This window comes from Leptodactylus fuscus, chromosome 3 (genome assembly GCF_031893055.1).
Source record: "Leptodactylus fuscus isolate aLepFus1 chromosome 3, aLepFus1.hap2, whole genome shotgun sequence".
Lineage (NCBI taxonomy): Eukaryota > Metazoa > Chordata > Amphibia > Anura > Leptodactylidae > Leptodactylus > Leptodactylus fuscus.
Window position 1 is genome coordinate 197,397,442 of NC_134267.1, and position 19,725 is coordinate 197,417,166.

Here is a 19,725-nt window from a genome sequence, read left to right on the forward strand (position 1 = left end):
TGTCACTTGGCTTAGATTCACTGACCCTGGCAACAAACTATATGGATAATTAAGAATTTTTAGGACATCCCATTCTAAACCCATAATAACTTATAAGCATTAATAAGGAGTTGGTCGTCCCTTCTTTGGAACTATAGCATCATCCGCTCTTCTAGGAAGATTTCCTACAAGATTTTGGAGTGCGTCTGTGGCAACCATTGTCCATTCTTCAAGTAGTTAATTTGTGATGTCAGACACTTCCATCGTGCAAGACAAGCCCTCTTGTCCAGTATAGGATGGTGTTGAGGTCAGGACTCTGTATGGGATAGTCAAGTTCTTCCACACCAAACTTGCCCAACATGCCTTTAAGGATCTTGCTTTGGGCAGTGGGGACAGTCATGATGGAACAGAAAAGGAGTCCCAAGTTGGAAGCATACAATTGTCCAAAATGTCATGGTATGGTGAAGCATTAAGATTTCCTTTTACTGGAACTAAGGAGCACAGATCAACCCCTTAAAACCATCCCCATAGTATTATCCCTTCTCCACCAATCTTCCACTTAGTACAATGCAGTCAGGCAGGTAACGTTCTCCTGGCATTCCCCAAACCCCGACTTGTGCATCAGACTGCCATATAGTGAAGTGAGGGTCACCACTCCGCAGAACACGTGTCCACTGCTCCAGAGTCCATTGGCGGCCTTGTGGTTTACACCACTCTGTCCAATATAGAGCTGGAAGCTCGGCCATAGAAACCCATGTCATGAAGCTACCAATGCAGTGTTTGTGCAGAAGTTAAAGGGGTTGTCCAGTTCCTAATATTGATAGCCTATCTTTAGGCCAACACCCAGGACCCCAAAGAACAGCTGTACTAATCCGTTAAAGCTTAGGAAAATAATCTTAGGAAAATAATGCCAGATATCCAAATGAAACAGGACAATTCCCTGAGTATCGGGATATTCAGAATAGGAATTGCAACAATTAATGTTGTTGACCCCTACAAAGAGTTACTATAAAGGGGACTGCAGCTGTAATACAGAGAGTAGATCACCTCAATATTACAGCACTGTGAACCTGGCCAAGCTTTCATTGCAGATAAAAAATGCTAACAGAATAGGGTAGCATTCTGTGCAGTAGAATGCCAGGACCCCTATATACAGTATACAGAACCTTAGTGCCACACGCAGTAAGATGCCCCATTTGTGCCCCCTTTGCGGCAGAGTATAAAGCCTATTAGTGGCCCCTGCACAATATAACTGATGATCACTCTGCTCCATTCTGTCAGTCTCCGGCACCTGCGCATATCGATCCCATCCATAACTTGGCAGCGAGTGACCATGTGACTGTACACGTCACTCAGCCTCCTCCGCCACCACTCCAACATTAGTTTGCTATTATGAAGGAGGCTGAGTGACACGTATAGCCTCATAGTCCTCCACTCACTGCCAAGTTATGGATGGGATGTGCAAATGCCAAGGGGCTGACAGAATCGGGGCAGAGCGATCATCATCCCACAGATGAGGAAATTGCAGTGCCAGGGACTGAAGGTTCCAAGAGTGGCATGTATGCTAGTGGGGGGGGGGGGGGGGTCGCCATCCACCAATATAGCGTATGACCATTGCTGTCAGCACGCTGCGGATACAATTGAAAAAAAAAGGTGGCAATAGTAAAATAAATCATATTAGTAACTGAACTTTTCAGTTTCTCATATTAAGCAAGTTTTACACATTTTTAATATATTTTTACTGCATTTAATTATGAGATTAGGGCTTCATATGGACAAAGGATATGAACATATAACCCTATAAAACATGCCCATAAAAGATTGCATGAAATCAACATTGTAAATCACCCATAACATTAAAACCACCTGCTTGATATCATGTACGTCCTCCACATGCCACAAAAATAGCTTTGACCCATCAAGACATGGACCCCAGAAGAGGCCGTGTGGTTTTTTACAAGTTGCTAGAATCCGATCCTGTACAATAGTTATTTAGATTGGTGTAAATAAACAGATCAAACATGAGGAAACGCCAGAAATTTACCACCTCGCTTTATTTCACCACTAGCTGGTACCCGCGACTTCGTCTGCGGTGATTGTAGAAGTGTGTATATACAGGCGCGGGTAAGGTTTTCATACTGTGTATAAGGTATGGGATATGAAATGTAAGTTTGTATCTTGTTTTTGCTTTAATTCAGAGAATACGTGAGACTTTTGTGTTGAAGTTAATTTGTATTAGAGCTGCTATATATACGGTGTTGTGAGAAACTTTACATAGTGACTTTGGGACAGAGGGATTTGAAGTTAACCCTTTCCCGCCGATGGCATTTTTTGATTTTCGTTTTTGACTCCCCTCCTTCTAAACCCCATAACTTTTTTATTTCTCCGCTCCCAGAGCCATATAAGGTCTTAATTTTTGCGGAACAAATTTTTCTTCATGAAGCCACCATTAATTATTCTATATAATGTACTGGGAAGCAGGGAAAAAATTCAAAATGGGGTGGATTTCAAGAAAAAATGCATTTCTGCGACTTTCTTACGGGCTTTGGTTTTACGGCGTTCAATGTGCAACCAAAATGACATGTCCCCTGTATTCTGTGTTTCGTTACGATTCCGGGGATACCAAATTTATATGGTTTTAGTTACATTTTGACCCCTTAAAAACAAATCCAAAACTGTTAAAAAAAATTTTTGGGAAAAGTCGCCATATTCCGACAGCTGTAACTTTTTTTATACGTCAGTGTACGGGGATGTATATGGCGTCTTTTTTTGCGAGACTGGGTGTACTTTGTAGTTCTACCATCTTCAGGAAATGTTATTGCTTTGATCACTTTTTATGCAAATTTTTATCAGAATCAAAACAGTGAAAAAAATGGCGGTTTGGCACTTTTGACCATTTTTCCCACTACGGCGTTTACCGAACAGGAAAAATATTTGTATAGCTTTGTAGAGCGGGCGATTTTGGACACGGGGATACCTAACATGTATGTGTTTCACAGTTTTTAACTACTTTTATATGTGTTCTAGGGAAAGGGGGGTGATTTGAATTTTTAATCCTTTTTTTTTTTTTTTTAAATATTTTTTTTCCTTTTTTTAAACTTTTTTTTTGCATTTATTAGACCGCCTAGGGGTATTGACATGGGTGGGCGGTGTCGCGGATTGTCAAGAGCGGTGGGGGTTGGCAAACATGGCTGCTCCAGAGCGTTGAAGAGAACCTCCTGGAGTATCGTTAAGGTGAGGGGCAAAGTGGTAAAGTATATGTATATGTGATTGTGTGGGGTTAGGGGCTAGGCTGTACAGGGCAATATGAATTTTGTGGCTTGCTATGGTCCAAAGTGTGTGAGATTGCAGAGATGGTGATGTGAGTTTGGGGTTTGTGGGGGTCCTGGGAAAAACGTATGTGCGCTATTGTGACGAAAAGTAGCCTATTGCGCAATGGGGTGTATTAACTATGTTTGTGGAAAATTTCAGCCAAATCGGTCGAGCGGGTTTTGCGTGATTGACTAACAAACATCCGAACACACAAACCCACAAACATCCAAACTCACAAACTTTATATTTATATCTATTTATAATATTAATAGGATGAGATCAGGTGTATTGTCCTTGGCTTCAGTGGTGCAATGTGCATGTATGGGGACTCACCACGGAGTCCCAGACTTTTCATTGGTAAGTTACCAAGCGTTAAAACGTATTAGAGAAGGGAATGAGAATGCCACAGTTTGAATTAGTGGCCCCATACCTGGTGACAGGTTCCCTAATGATGGTTGTAATAGAAAGGTGTCAGAACACTCAGTACATCGCAGCTTTTTGCATATCACACTGCTTAGTTGCCTATACTGAACCCTGTCCTCCGCCAAAACCAAATGTGCAATAATGATTCAGAAATGGTTATTTAACTCAAAGAAAACCCATTTAGGTTAAGGCCCCACATAGCGAGCCATAGCCAAAAATCAGTGTGGAAATGCATTGAAGATTTTGCTGTACCGCTTTTCACAGAAAGTCCACAGAGTTTTCCTTTGACATTCTGCCTCTATTATATCTATATGGAAATCGCCAGCATTTGCACAGGTATTACGGACACGCTGTGATTTAAAAAAAACGGTTTTTTTTTGTTAACTCACAGCATTTCTGCTGTAAAAAAATTTTTTTCTGCAATGTGTGGTTGGGATTAGCCAGAATCCCATCCACTCTGCAGGTAGGTGCTGCATATATGCTTTGTGCACTGACATTAAAAGGATCCTATCATTAAAACTCAATTTTTTGTGACTAAGACATAGGAATAGCCTTAAGAAAGGCTATTCTTCTCCTACCTTTAAAGGTCTTCTCTGCGCTGCTGTTCGGTATAAATCCTGGTTTCCGTCAGTATGCAAATGAGTTCTCTTGCAGCACTGGGGCGGGCCCCAGCGATCAAACAGCACTGGGGGGTGTCCCCAATGCTACGAGAGAATTCTCCAGCAATGCCTCCATCTTCTTTAGAAACGGCCTCTTTTTGCATGTTCTTCCAGCGCTCACTTCAAACTTCTAGGCCTCGGGCAAAGCCAACTGTGCATATCCACAGGCCAAAAGAAAAGAAAATGGCCGCTTACACAGTATTGTAAGCGGCCATTTTCTTTGAAGCAAGCGCTGGAAGAAGATGCAAAGAGAGACCGTTCCTGAAGAAGATGGAGGCGGCGCTGGAGAGTTCTTTCGTAGCATTGAGGACGTCCCCAGTGTTGTTTGAGCGCTGAGGACCGCCCCCAGTGCTGCGAGAGAACTCATTTGCATACCGACGAAAACTAGGATTTATAACGAACACCGGCGCCGAGAAGACATCTAAACTGACCACTGAAGCCAAGGACAATACACCTGACCTCATGGTGAATGTGCAATAAAGCGAGGTGGGAAATTTATGGAATATCCTCATGTTTGATCTGTTTATTTACACCAATCTAAATAACTATTGCACATATAAGGGGCGTACACACTACCATTGGTGACCATCAGCAGTGTCTGTGGCTATTGTCAGTTATAAGATTTTAGCAAAAGACACCAGCTGAACCTCAGAAATTTCCATTAATTGGGATTTTATCTTGTGTCCGTTTACACCGTTTTTTTTCCAGCGAACAAAAAAAAAAAAAAAAATCCTACACGCAGGACTTTTCTGTCCGTTAGAAAAAAAAAAACGGACAGCAAATGGTTATTTATTTATTTTTAACAATGAAGTACATGGCCAATGGACTTATAACGGACAGTAACTGATAGCCATCAGTTACTGTCCATTATGAAAGGAGTCCGTTTTTTTTTTTGTTTTTTTTTAACGGACACCGTCATAATGGAATTCAACGGTAGCGCGAACCCTACTTAAAACCCATTGATGTAAACCAGTGCACCCCCGGCCTTTAGATCTATAGCAGTAAGGAACGGGCAGATTTTCAGTATAACTCATGCTTGAAAACTGTTGCAAGACGTCCCTACCACACTCACTTTCACCTAAAGAGGCCATTGAGGCGCAAAAGGGATGTGTCATATCTTTGGCACAAGAGCACCTTGTGGAAAATATGCACAGAAAAGCTCCCTCCATGGTTATTGTAAATGAGGATGCAATGACAAGATCAGTAAAAGATATATAATAGGATTAACTGGTTAAAGGGATTTCTAGTATTTACATATTGATGGCCAATCCTTAGAAAGGGTCATCGATATTTGATGGATGAGAGTAATCACCTGAGACCCCCACCAACCAGCTGTTTTAAGGGACTGCATAATAGTCACCAAGTAGGAAGCACAGCGCCTTATATTATGTAGTGGCTGAGTTTAGTATTGCAGTGCAGTCCAAATCACCTGATTGGGATTGAGCTGAAACTGTATACTATGTCACATCGGCAGCTGATCAGCAGGCTTTGTGGGCGCCATACCCCAACCAATTGATACTGATAACTTACCATAAAAATCCTGAATAATGAAAATCCTTAAAAATACATTAAAATTATCATCATCGAGTTAAAAAAAAAAAACTAAAGGTTTATGTAGTTTTCTCACAAATGTGTGTAAAACTGGGAGATTGTTAATCCATGTTCCAGTGTTGGGGAGGGGTGCCCAACGTTTCTTCCTGGCTCAGAAACCCTGGCGGCACGCATCAATACACACCCTTCTGAAGCACAATAAAAAGGATTTTGCTATTGGAAACCCATCCCCAAAAGGAGGTATTCATTGTCGAGTGTGAAGGACTCCCTAATGAATAGTCACAATGTGAACCTCCTATATGCACTGGGGTTTCCTTTTAGGCTTTGCAATGACATAAGACTTCTGTCACCACTTCTCAAAGGAGAGGAGGGTTTAAGAAAAAAAAAGGCCTAGTTTATTTCCCATACAAGACTGGAGGCCTGAGCGAGCTTGGCAGCCTCCATTATGTCAAATCATCAGTGGGTTCCACCAAAGAGTGGCATGGCATATGTCAATATTAAAGGGGTTGTCTGAGATTAAGGCCCGGGCCCACATTGTGTACACGCTGCGTATTACAGTACCTGAAAAGTGGATGAGACTCTGGGTAATCCCATCAACACATTGCAGAGCAGAAATGCTGCGATTTCAAAACAGCTTGCATTTATTTCCGTATAGGTATTATAGAGGGAGAAAGTCCGCAGAGGAAAAAAACTCAGTGGGCTCTTTGGGAAAAATTTTGTGTAAAAAAATGTGACGCACTTCCGCCGCGGTCTCCTCCGTAGCATTTTTCGACTGCGGCTCGCTACTTGGGAAGCCCCCTGGAAAAAAGCTTTATCAAAAGAGGTCACGGTTTGCAAGGTGTGTCCATGTAATAAGTTTCTCTAGAGGAGACTTAAGATTACATTCCAGCCATTACGGTAAAACTGACCATGAATAATTTGGAAAAAAATAGAAAAAGGTGCTCCAAAAGAGGGTGTCTGATCCTAGGGGTTTCATTGATCATGAGAACGGGGTCCCCCAATTCAATAGACTGATGATCTGCATCTATGGGACTGTCAGATTGCTGAGCCCTGTCCTCATTCACTCCAAAGTAGGCGGAAAGTGAACCTAAACTTAGAAGCAACTTATAGAGAAGAAGTGGTAGCAGATAAAATTGAAAAAGCAAGGTAGAAAGGTTTTGCAGTCAGAGGCAGACACACTAGGAAGTGAGTGTGATGTGTTTTGTACATCTGTGCAGTTCCAGTGTAGAACGGAAACCGCAATCTCCTTTCCTCCACCATTGTCTTTTTACACACAATCTCTGTTGTGCTAGAAACCCCACCTCAATGACAAGTTTTGTTAAGAAACAAAACCCATATTGCACGATGAACGAGCTATGTACTAAACCTTTCATATCCACTTCCTCACAGGGGAAATGCTTTTCACACAGCACTGTGGTTGTCTTCATTAAAACTAGGCCATTTTTTTTTTTTCAATGAAGAACATCCAGGCCTTTATGGCGGCTGTGTATTGTGAGAAGCATGTATTGTATGTCCTTCTGGCTCTGCCCGTAGAAGTGTACGGAGAGCGGAGAAATATGTAGTTATGGTCAAGTGACAAGGTAATAGTAATGAATTAACCGGTGTGCGATATCTCAAGGGGACAATAGGAAATAACTCGGGTATTTGGGAACTACTGGCGAAGTACAAGGAAAAAGCCAGACGTGGGCACCCACCACATGCCAGGTCAAAGGGTTGGAATATCCCGATTCTGGAGGTGGGTGTAGAGGTCGGTGTCCATCAGGACCATTTTAACACACAGGAGGGAATGGTGCAAAGGATTCATAAGAGGACCCCCCCTTCCCCATCATCACCCCACTTATACATGCTTCCCAAAGTACATGAAGATGGATTAGTGTGGCGGTATGCGCATCGCACAACAGTAAATTATTTATTGTTAAGCTGTGTCCCTAACCTCACCCATGGTCTCTTTTACCTTGTCGATTACTACAAAGGCTCTTGAACCTCAACATAGTAATAGCGACATTCAATTTATTAAGCCTCCCCCACACAGTATAAAGTGGATGCAGATAGAGTTGGTTAGAACCCACTGAGAGAGACAGCCCCAAATACTATAGGGCATGGTGCAATAGCACCATTGGAATCAGGGTTAAAAAGTGGCTTTGGTCTCAATATTTGCAAAATTTGACAAAAAAAAAAAAAAAATTCTCCCTTGTTGGAAACAGTGAACTTTGCACTATTGAGGTCATAATCTTCATCAGCATATATGTCAGCATTAACATATGAGGCAATTTCAGCCTTGGCGCTTTAAAGTTGTGCAAGATGAGGCCCCTATAGACATGAATTGCTGGTCCATCACATGTAGTCCTATCTGCAGGCAGCAGGGTATAGAGCAGGAGACGCTGAGCAGATGGATATAGAGCTAATATTTCATTCAATTCTCTGGGATTTTCCTGACATTCAATGGATGACTTATCCTTAGTACTGAAGATCAGTGGGGATCTGACACCATCAGACGATTGCTTTGGCCTTTTAACACAAAGCCAAGCACAGCCCCATACAATCCTATACCCTTGAATGGGACTGACCTGTGAACATACCACATAACTGATGAACGTGACTTCACAAGGCCTCTGCTGCTTCACTCAGCTGATCTGTGATCTGCAAGCCCCCGGGTATCTGACTGAGCTAATCTTTTTATGTTAAAGGAGAGGTCATCACAGGAAAACCCCTTTAAAAATCAGGTTATTGACATCCATTTCTGTATGACCGCTATTGACAGGAAGGCTGTCAGTTGCCAATTAAGTCCGCCTACTGGACTCCTAAGCATACTAAAGAAATACAGGTTATACTGGATCATTTTCCACATAACTATCCATTAATCTGCTCTGCTCCTCCTGCTCTATAACATTCTGCCTGCGGATAAGACAACACATTTAATGTGACAGTTTTATTCCCTTCATGAAATACATACATTACAATTTTATATTTATATCACAAAGTTAGAGATATATACTGTATTGAGATAGACAAACATTAAACTTGGACAAATTGTACGCAATATTGTACTCCAGATGACAGAGTAGAAAAATATCAAAAAGACCATCTGCTGTCAATTCCCTACCAGTTCTGAGCAGTAGATGAGCAAGGCATGGGACTTGAGTCATGTTTGGCTATAGCATTGCTGAAGAAAACCCACACAGGATTTGGAACGTCCCCTATGCTTGAACTGAAACCAAGCCCCGCAAGTGCAAGGAAGCACCATTACTAAGTGGAACGCCAAAACAGTATTATACGCCTGGTAAAGACTGACAAACTGCAAAATAAGACTATTCAGAAGAAGAGGCAAAGAGAAGACCAACACCCACAACTTAAAGGCGATTTACAGGTCTTGCCTATTGATAGTCTTTGCTTAGGATGGGTTATCGATATGTAATATTCCTAAAAAGTGTACAATAATATGTCCACCCAAATTAAATCACCTACAGTAAGGCCTTCTTCACACAACCATGAAACAAACTGTGCATAAGGTAATTCTCAGACTAAACACAGGCATATGAATAGATGGGGTGCTGAGTGCCCAATCCTCAGTGATCTGACACTGGTGCCCTATAATAGAGAGGTCATCAATATTAAAGGCTCAGAAAATCCCTTTAGGCTAAGGCCCCACTGGGCGGAAACACAGCGCCGTGAACGCATTGCAGTTCTTCCCGCAGCGCTTTAAACAGGAAGTTTACGGAGTTTTCCTCTGTGGACTTTCTGTTACTATTATATCTATGGGAAAGCTGCCGGCATTTCCATAGATATAATTGATATCCTGCGATTTTCAAAACCACTGCGCTATGATTTTTTCCGCAAAGTGGGCATGGGATTCGCATGAATCCCATCCACTTTACAAGTACTGTAAAACGCCGCTATTTTTACCGTGGCAATTCCGCCGCAGCCAAATCGCGGCGTTTCCAGCCAGTGGGGCCCCAGCCTTAAGGTTCCATTCATGTCATATTTCAGATCAATTTAACAGATGTAAACAATGGATGAAGGGGGAAAAAAAAAAAAAAAAAAAAACACAAAAACCCCAAAACACAGATAGCTATCCATTTACATGGGGGTCAATGTAACAAAATTCATTTCACAAGATCCATTTGTCCTTTTTTTGCTTTTTCTTTAAAAAGCACACACGTGTAGTATACCATACTTTTGTGTCGCATACGGATCAGTTTTTTCCATTGATCTCTATGTACATGAAAAGACAGATCTGCAAAATATTCTGCAGGTTTGTTCACAGCAGACAAAATAGTCAGCTCATCCTACTAGAAATGACAAAACCGAGTCTGAGACACCAGAGGATGAGAAAACCTGCTGACAACATGCCCCATTTTTAATAAGGAGGTGCAATGTTTATACTTAAGAACCTGTAAGGATCCAAATAACCAAACAAAACCTACTACCTCTCAGTTATGTGTGGACATTGATAAATTTGGGATTGTTACAGTAACAATGCCATCAGAAATATTGTAATGGATACTACGTGCCTAGTAGTGAGGTTCAGTGTACTCCCGATTGTTTTATTTCTGCAGTTCTGATCCCCGAAGTACCAAGTAAACCTGAACTCTGACCCTACAGCAACTGTTTTGTGCAACTCATGGGAACACATAGAAAGCCTGACTTGGAAGACAAGGTAAAAACGGAGCTTATAAATCCACAAGTGACTGGGAAGCAAATGATCTGCATCTCGCTCGCCACTTTTTACAAAAGCGGATGGAGGCAACTCGGCCCGACAAATATCTTACAGCAGAAACCCACTGTGAGTTATAACGGAAATCTATGCCAGTTACTGAATGCCAAAGATTTCCATCCTCAATTGTTTGGAGGCCAGAGATAGTCTTCAGAGAAAAAAAACAAAATATAATGCCCATTACAAACAGATTTAAGTAGAGCTGGATGATTGCTGCCTAAAAATAAAATCTCAATTTCATTCAAACGTTTAACCACGATTTTGCTTAAAAAGGCTGTTCAGGCTGAACAATACTTTATAATTAGGCTAGGGGAGGTAAAAAAAACCTCACCTGTCCCCGATGCTCTGGGTCCTCCCAGGGTGGTCCGGTGATGAATTACTTGCTGGCTGTGACATCCAGATCCCGATTCCCTTCTGCTGAGGACGCTGATTGGCCTCAGTGGTCATGTGACTTCCCTGGTTCCCTTCTGCTGAGGCTGCTGATTAGCCACAGTGGTCATGTGACTTCCCTGGTTCCCTTCTGCTGAGGCCGCTTATTGGCCTCAGTGGTCATGTGTGACAGATACTTTTGACAGGAGACAACAATGGAGCTATAGAACTGGAGTTCGCAGGGAGGCACCAGAGCACCAGGGACAGGTGAATATGTTTTGTTTTTTTTAATGTCCCCCCCCACCTAATTAATAAATAAAATTTTAGATCAGCCAACACCTTTAAAGGAACTAAAATCGTTCAGTGTACAAGCATAAGTAGTAGGAGTCAGATATATCTGATGCAAGCGTCCTCAGCCTACCACTCAACTACTGACTACATTGAAGAAACTGTTCATCATAGCATGTGGTGGAAGAAGAAAGCCTGTGTGGAATATAACAGACTCCAAGGCAGGACCATGAAAATCAGAATCACCCATTCTTTGTAACTGCAAATTAATTGAATGAATTTCATTATTTGCACAGCCCCAAATCCAAGGATCACATTTTGTTCAAAGCGATTCTTAAGTTTTTGCAAATTCTGAGCAACCTAGCTACAGAGTGAAATTTAAAACAATGGTGGAAATGTATCAATCCTTCGATCTATCAGTGTTCTCCGAGTGTTTGCGTGGGTTTCCACCGGGTACTCAGATTTCCTCCCACACTCTAAGAAATACTGATAGATTGTGAGCCCCATATGGGACAGTGACTGACTGTGCAACGCATGGCGGAATATGTTGGCGGAGGACATCATTGGTCAGATTCAAACCTGGGACTACAGGACGTCCATGTTTTCACCAAATTCTACAGTAATAAACTTGGGCTTCCAAGGTCAGAGAATGCGGAAGAGCGTCTTCAATAGCACAATCAGCTCTATTCTGCAAGTACTCTAGGTACAAAAGGAAGTGGTGAAGACTTTGTGTTGTTACCATCAATAGGACAGACAGATACAACAAGGAGACGTAAAAAAAAAAAAGAGGATTTTTGACAAGCCCACGATAAGTTCAACAAATGGAATATGCCACATTTCCGGGTGCTCCAAAAGATTTCTATCTTTCCAAGGAACAGAACACCTAACTTATGAAATGAGCCATTGTGAAAACCCTCACAACGATGCACACCACCCAAAAGCAAAAACATAAGAAACCTATTTGGCCTATAATACAAGAGAAGTACTATTAGTCCCAAAAGAAGGTCTCATTTGGATTTAATATTGCGCAGATCCCAAATTCAGAAGTAATGCACCATAATGAACCCACTATATACAGTGTAAGCATGTATACAGAATGTATACAGAAGGTCCACATAATGCTTCATCAGATGCCGTGTATCCGGTGTATCGGTGCATTACCTCTACATTCAGGATCTGGGATGTCTGTACCAATGTTACGACTAGAATTCTGGGGGGAAAGAAATGAATAGGACATCATCATTACATTCTGTAATACATTTTACAAATCCTGACCTAATACCTTTACTGAATAAATAGTATTACTAAGATTACTAAGTAACCCCTGAACCATCATGCTGCTGTGGGGACAGATTCATTATAACTTTCCGCAGAAAGTGACAAATCTACGACAACTCATAGCTTGTACAGAAATGCCCTTTAGCTCATACCCTTAGGTTTACTAAGAGGAAAGAACACCTTAAGAAATATAGCACTCTCCAGAGTACTGTGGACTAAGAAGGGCTAAGAAATGCTGCTTACGATGGAAAGCAGTCAACAAGTTTGTAGACAGACAGGTCTCCTTACCGTACTATAATACGATGGACCAGCTCGTTTTTCTCATATGAAAGCACTGTCAGACACTACATAGGACTCATGCACCACACCATTACTTAATCCATGTAATACAAAGAAGTACGTGCACCATAGTCTGCTATATGCCCATATAATGCATCCGGGGATGACTTTACTCACGGAAAAAAAATTATAGCACACTCCGACATATACCAGGTTACGGATGAACCCTATGTTAGTGCACAACAGTTCCTACAGGTCCATATTACAAACCTGACGGGACCATGCAAGTCAAAATAAGGTTCTAAACACACAGATTAGAGAAAAATATGCCCTTCTGTATCAAAAGTATGAGTAACGGGGTTTTCTAGGCTAAGGATAGGTCATCACTACCAGATCAGTGGGGGGCCAACACTGGACACTCCCATGAATAAGCTATTATCTACAGTTGATACACAGAATAAAAAACAGCAAGAAGCAGACAGCGCTGTTCTCTGCGTAGTGGCCAGAACAGGTAATGCAGTGACACAGTTCAGCCATCACACAAAGAACAAAGCTGCTTGTTTCCTGCGCCATTCTTGAGAACAGCTGATCAGAGGTGCTCACATGAAGACCCCACAGATCTGATATTGGTGACCTAAGTATTCAGTAACTTTAGCCCATAGGACACTTTTATATACACAGCGACACAATGGAGTTACATAACATTATGGCCAGGGGGTAAATAGTTTTATAAATCAATCTGTTTTACTTATGATGTTGCAAAGTGAATCAATAACATAGATACTGATCCTGTACATCCTGCTTGATGCTATCGATACATGTCATCCAGAACGGTAAAAATAACTGACTGCAAATAGAGGTGCAAAAGTGCCCCCATATTAACAATGTCTGATCTAAATAGGATGGACTTGATGGACGTGTGTTTTATCCAACGATAAATAAACAATGTACAAAAAGCGTAAAAAAAATTTAAGGTTCATGCACATCCACAAACATTAAACAGCGGAGATTACACTGTCCATAATGTACCGTAATTGGACCTCAGTAGTTGCTATATATATTGCTAGACTTCAGAAGAGGTTGTAGCCTCACCTTGTACGAAGTCTCAATTCTCTGTTCCTCCATACCATCACTTACAAATCTTAAATACTCGCTATTGCCACTTCGAGATGCATACTGCTCCTTCTATACTGTCCAGGACCTGTATTTAGCTCTTAATGGACAACCCAAAACTTGTACACAGCTGTATACCACTCATAGCAATCCAAAACCTGTATATAAGTGCACATTAAGTGCAACTATAAGCCAAAGCCAGGACCTGCATACAGCAGCTAACCACCACTGTATGGCATGCGTCACAGGCCTCTATTAAGAGTATACATCCTCTGTGTATATACCCTATAGTAGGCACATACATCATATATATATACACACAACCATCATTATTGTATAACAAAGTTATATAACCGTATCAAAACTTCTGCTTGTTGGACTCAATGAGTAGAAACAATCCTGTGTGAGCCAAGCCACCTGATACATTGTGCTAAAGTATCAGGACAAGAATGACATTAGTGTGTTTAGCCTACAGAGGATATGATAGACTTGATGCTACTGTGGTGTAGAACAGAGCTAGGGCCGCATACAGACATGTCTAAGATAAGTCGCGTGACCAAAAATCATTTGTATGACTTTCAGAGCTATGGTTTAGCTGCAACTGTGACTTGTTGTGATCTACAATCCAACATTGTCACAAGACTCCATTGACAATCACTAAATGCTATGTTATCTGACCTTCAGTTTGCTGTATTCATATATGTATGTACACATAAAATTATATATATATATATATATATATATATATACACACACATGCATAGATAGTAACATTAACAACAGCAATACAACTCTGTCTTTCTGAAAGCTACTTAGCTATAAGTATACAGTAAAATACCAACTACAGAATACACCAGTAAAATCTAAGTTTACACATACATAAAGTAGAGATAATCTAATCCAGCAATGTCTTTATGTGCAGGGACCTGGGAATATATTACACTTCAGGTAAACTTGTAAAACATTTTACAGACAGCTGTATAAAGAGATGATCACATTGTAACTTCTCTATGTACAGCCTGTGACCGGTCAGGAGGCCGCCATCGCTAGCACGGAGACACCTAATGGAGGGACCATACGTGTACTGACCAGTCCTAATGTGGGATCTTTAGGATGAGGATCATATAGGGGTCTATATTGTACACATCATATTAATAGATGGAGCAGAGCTGAGTGTTAAATGCTGCGTATCTATTATATTAGCTATGATGGTGTAGCACAAAACTAAAAAAAATAAATGAAATGAAATGTTAACGTGGGTGTAAATGTTTGGGGTTTTTAGCCGCCAGGTAATATACAGTGTGTATATATATATATATATATATATATATATATATATATATATATACACACACACATATATATATATATATATATATATATACACACACACGTAAGTAGTGTGCCCCAGAAGTGTATATAGTATATACCCCAGCCTCTATTGTAAGCCTCCACTATACAATGCATACACTGAGCAGCATGTAAGTGACCTGTTATAAGTATATGTACCGGCCTCCCTCAGCCCTGGCATGGCCCCATGTGGGCACACACTGTATACAAAGTTGCACTAGTAATAGCATACACATACACACACCTAACAACACAACACACAAGTCACTAATCCCACTATTATGTCCCAGGAGGTGACAAGCACTACTGAATGGATGAGACAGATGATACGCCGCCTATATACTCACAGATCTTCACTCTCAGGCTCTGCAGGACTCGCACCGGGGCCGCAGGCGCATCCCCGGCCTCTCCTCTCCCTCCTGCCCGCTGCTCCCCTGCCATCTCAGGCGGCAGCGGCAGAGTCTCTGCTGCCCGTGCTCTTCCGCCAGCCGAACTACTTTAGCAGCTTATGACAAGAGAGGCGGCCCGCCGCGGAGTAATACCTGGGGCTGTCCCACACTACTCAGTACAGCGGCTACGTCTGCTCCGGGGGCGGGGCTATGGGGAGCGCTTCCCATACAACTCATATAGGGGCACGTATATGGGTACGAGGGCGCCTGATAATGGGCTCACTAGTACTGCTGTACACGGCTGCTGTGTAGGGGAGATACAGTCTCACACGTATGAGCTGTGAGGTTAGTGTCTCACTAGAGGCACATTACATGGGACAGTCTGCGGCTACCTTCACATTTGAGCATTTGCCAATAGACTACAGTAAGGTTCCCTTTACATTTGCATGGCTTTTTTAGCCTTACTCTGACTGACCCCATTGTAGTCTTATAGTCAGGGCAAACCCCCAAAAGTCGGGTACGAGTGTCTCAGGTCCCTGATGTGTCATACAAGTCGGTATGAGCCAGAAATGATTATACTCTCTTCAGACGTCAGAGTTTAATGGAAGACCATGGGGAGGTGTAAAAAATTAAAATAAAACATTTCTACCACCTTCCATCACCACTTTTGGGCCTCCTAGCAGCGTCTTTCATTCTCGGTGATGTCATACGCCTAGGGTCACTCCTGAGCAGCGCCGCACCTCCCGTGAGGCGACCTGGACTGGCTTAGCGTCACCGTCACCGAGCGGTGGATTGGGGAGGCCCTGTGGACGCAGCGCTGCTCCAGCGGCCTCCCCTCACACTCAGGCAGAGAGCAGGTCCTCTCCGTGCCTGCTCTCTGCCTGCTAACTCTGCCCGCTCCACCTTGCCCCCTCCTCTCCGCCCCCTCCTCCCAGGGAAGGGGGGGTGGCTTTCTGTCGTCTGCCTCGGGCGGCGAAAAAGGCAGGTTCACCCCTGCCCCTGAGACCTGTGATTGGGCCTCAGCCATGACATGGGCCTGCCAATCACAAGACTCAGCGGTGACCCGGAGCACATGACATCACCAGGAGAGCGCGGGACACCTGAGTATAATAATTTACCGCAATGCATGTAGCGGCGGCCGTTTTACATGTAATCGGTTTTTATTAAACTTTTACAATAACAGGAAACAAAACACAATGGAAAAGAAAAAAAAGGGGGGGCGTCTTTATGCCCAAACACCATCTATCAGTTATTGGGTCTTGATAATAAACTATTTGAGATATTGGGGTCAAACCTGTCTCATGAAGAAGCAGTTCGCCCATCTCTAAAAGGCATACTCACCTGTTCTGTTTTCTGCTTCCAGTTTCCTTTCAGTTTCCCGTCCTTTCCTGTCCGCAAGAGAAGATGTCCGACTTCTCAAGCGGACAGAAAAACCCTGCATGCAGGGTTCTTCTGTCCGCTTGAGAAGTCGGACATCTTTACAAGTGGACAGTGAAGGACGGGCACGGAGTGCAAAAGAACGCACCCGATGCCCATTAAAGTGAATGACAGGTGTCACGGACACATCTAGTGTCCGCTCCTAGTGTCCGTGACAGATTTTGAGCGGACACTAGGAGCGGACACTACATGTCGGACACCGACGGTAGTGTGAACGCTCCCTTAAAAAGAAGCGTCCTGCTTGATTTTTCCGCAGATCTCATGGCTGATTCAGCCACATAGCCTTTTCATCTGGGCCTAATAAGCAGCGGGAAACTGCAACGTAATGCTGATGTATGGTCGTGGCTGGGTACGGGAGAAATTGCTGGTGGTGGAAAATTAAGAGGCATTGATCCTCATTTTCTGGTGTGTAAACAAGCAGGACGGTGTTTTGCAGACACCAATCTAGTTAAAGAAACAGCATATATTATTGGCGGCCTCAGGGGTGGGCCCCACAGAGGAACTGGGCCTGGAGTAGCCTAGGAGTAGGAGGGAAGCCTGGGCTGCGTTTGTCTCATCAGGTAAATTTACCTGCAGGACGATGTGACCAGACGGGACGCACGCAGACCAGCGCCTCTCCATGCCACCCCTCCTAGCTGTTGGGGATAGTGTCGCCAGAGGCAGCCGGCTCACTTTGCCATAATGGGACTATTAGCAGTAGACAAACTTATATGAACATATGAAGGCTTATACAACTACAAAAGAGGCTGTCCAGTAAGACCCTGCAAATATTTTAACTTTTTATGAAAACTGAGGCACCCTTCAAATGGATTTGAGCTACTGAATCCAGTGTTGCACTTTAGAATCATGTCCGTGAGTCAGTTGTCTGATGCCAGAACCTAAAGTCATAAGCTTTCATCATCCGGGGCTCATCCTCTACTGAAGTTGACCTGAAATACAGCACAATCGTACTTCAGACCGCCTTGCCAGAAGTCCTCCCAACTTTTTGTTTTTTATGGTACATACGCCCACTTTCGCACTGGCAATTGAGATCGCTCATCACCACTGTGCACTGAATTGGGGTCCAAAAATTACCTGACAGGTTCCCCTTAATACAATAGCAGAAGTGTATCAGTTACTGTAACTTTAACCACTTAATCCCTAAGAATTTTTTCATTTTTGTGTTTCTGTCTTATACTTTCTACCTTCAAAAGCCATACATTTTATATTTATCCATTCACAAAGCTGTATGAGGGCTTATTTTTTTGAGGGACAAATTGTACTTCCTAATGACTCCATTTAATATTTTGTGGGCTCTAGGAACAAATGAAAAACTTTGAACTAAAAATTTCTTTGCATCTCCATATTGTAACACCTGTAACTGTTTATTATATTTCTGTGTATGGTGCTGTATAAGGGAACATTATGTAAATTTTGTTGGTACTATTTTGGTCAATGTCTGACATTTTTATCGCCTTTTCTTAATTTTTCTTTGAGCAGACAACAGAAAGCTAGCCATTTTGATTTGTTTTCCCATTAGAGTATTCAACAAATGGAATAAATATTTTTCTAATTCAATAATACTTCTTAAAAAACTAGACTAAGGCCCCATGAAGAGGGCCACAGCAAAAAAAAAAAGCGCTACTGGAAAAACCGCATTGGCCGGCCTGGACAGGAGGGTTGATAAGTGAGCAAATTATTGGCTACTACTTACTGAAGTAATACAATAAGTAACGGGTGATTAAAAAAACAATGCTGCGTCCCCAAGACAAAATTTTGAGACAAAATATCTAGAGCAATGCAAGTCAACTAGTAAGTTGCATAAACTTAAAATGGCCATACAAGTATCAGTTGTTTGTTTAATCTACAAAATGTACTTAATTTTTTAGGGTGCATGATGTCACCGGAAGTCGCTTCAGAATCTGGACCAAAATGCACCGACTTACGACAGTCGCGGCCTTCTGCTCCGGATTAGGCCCAATGGGCCTAGTCTGGAGGGATTGTCTTGACACGGACGCCACAGCGGTTGACACTGCGGAATCCGCGTCAAGATAGGTCAGGAAATGATGGCTCCCATTGAATTCAATGGGAGGTGTTTTTTTGACCCGGATTTTGTGAAAGTGTATTGGAATTAAAGTGTATTGCATTGAAAGTGTATTGCAATGAACATAAACAGGCTCACATAACAAAATTAGGAAAGTCTCCCCGTCCATCCTTCCCCCTTAAAGTTCCCTCCCCTGAGCTCCATGGGTATACTGTACACTTATGTTGTCTTGTGCCTCCAGGTGGTTACTACAGAAGTGTTGCATCTCTAAAACTATCCCTGTGACTGTGGTACAGATGTCTTAAGCCATCAGTCAGTTAGTAGGCATTTCATTGCTACAAATGCAAAAATACGTATAGCAGGGGGATCCGAAGAGTCTAAGGAGATGAATGAAAATGTGTGAAACATGGAGTAATGGGTATTATCTACTGCCATTTAGCATAACCTCCGCTATACTGTGCCAAAAGTTCTAGGCCAAGGTGCGTACTCGTAGGCCATGCGTTACGTCCACATGTGTCTGACAGCTATGAGTCGTCTGCAGCCTGTAATGTAACTCCTACA

The 19,725-nt window shown here is 42.4% G+C and overlaps 1 protein-coding gene across 1 annotated transcript in view; it reads right to left on the bottom strand.

Annotated features, from left to right (window-relative positions):
* Positions 1-15,774, bottom strand: part of RASA2 (RAS p21 protein activator 2) — a 69,913-nt gene extending 54,139 nt beyond the window's left edge. Inside the window, exon 1 of the mRNA XM_075269018.1 lies at positions 15,663-15,774. Coding sequence (XP_075125119.1) covers positions 15,663-15,756 — 94 coding nt within the window. The 5' untranslated portion in view covers positions 15,757-15,774. The remainder of the gene's footprint in view (positions 1-15,662) is intronic.
* Positions 15,775-19,725: the final 3,951 nt, after the last annotated feature.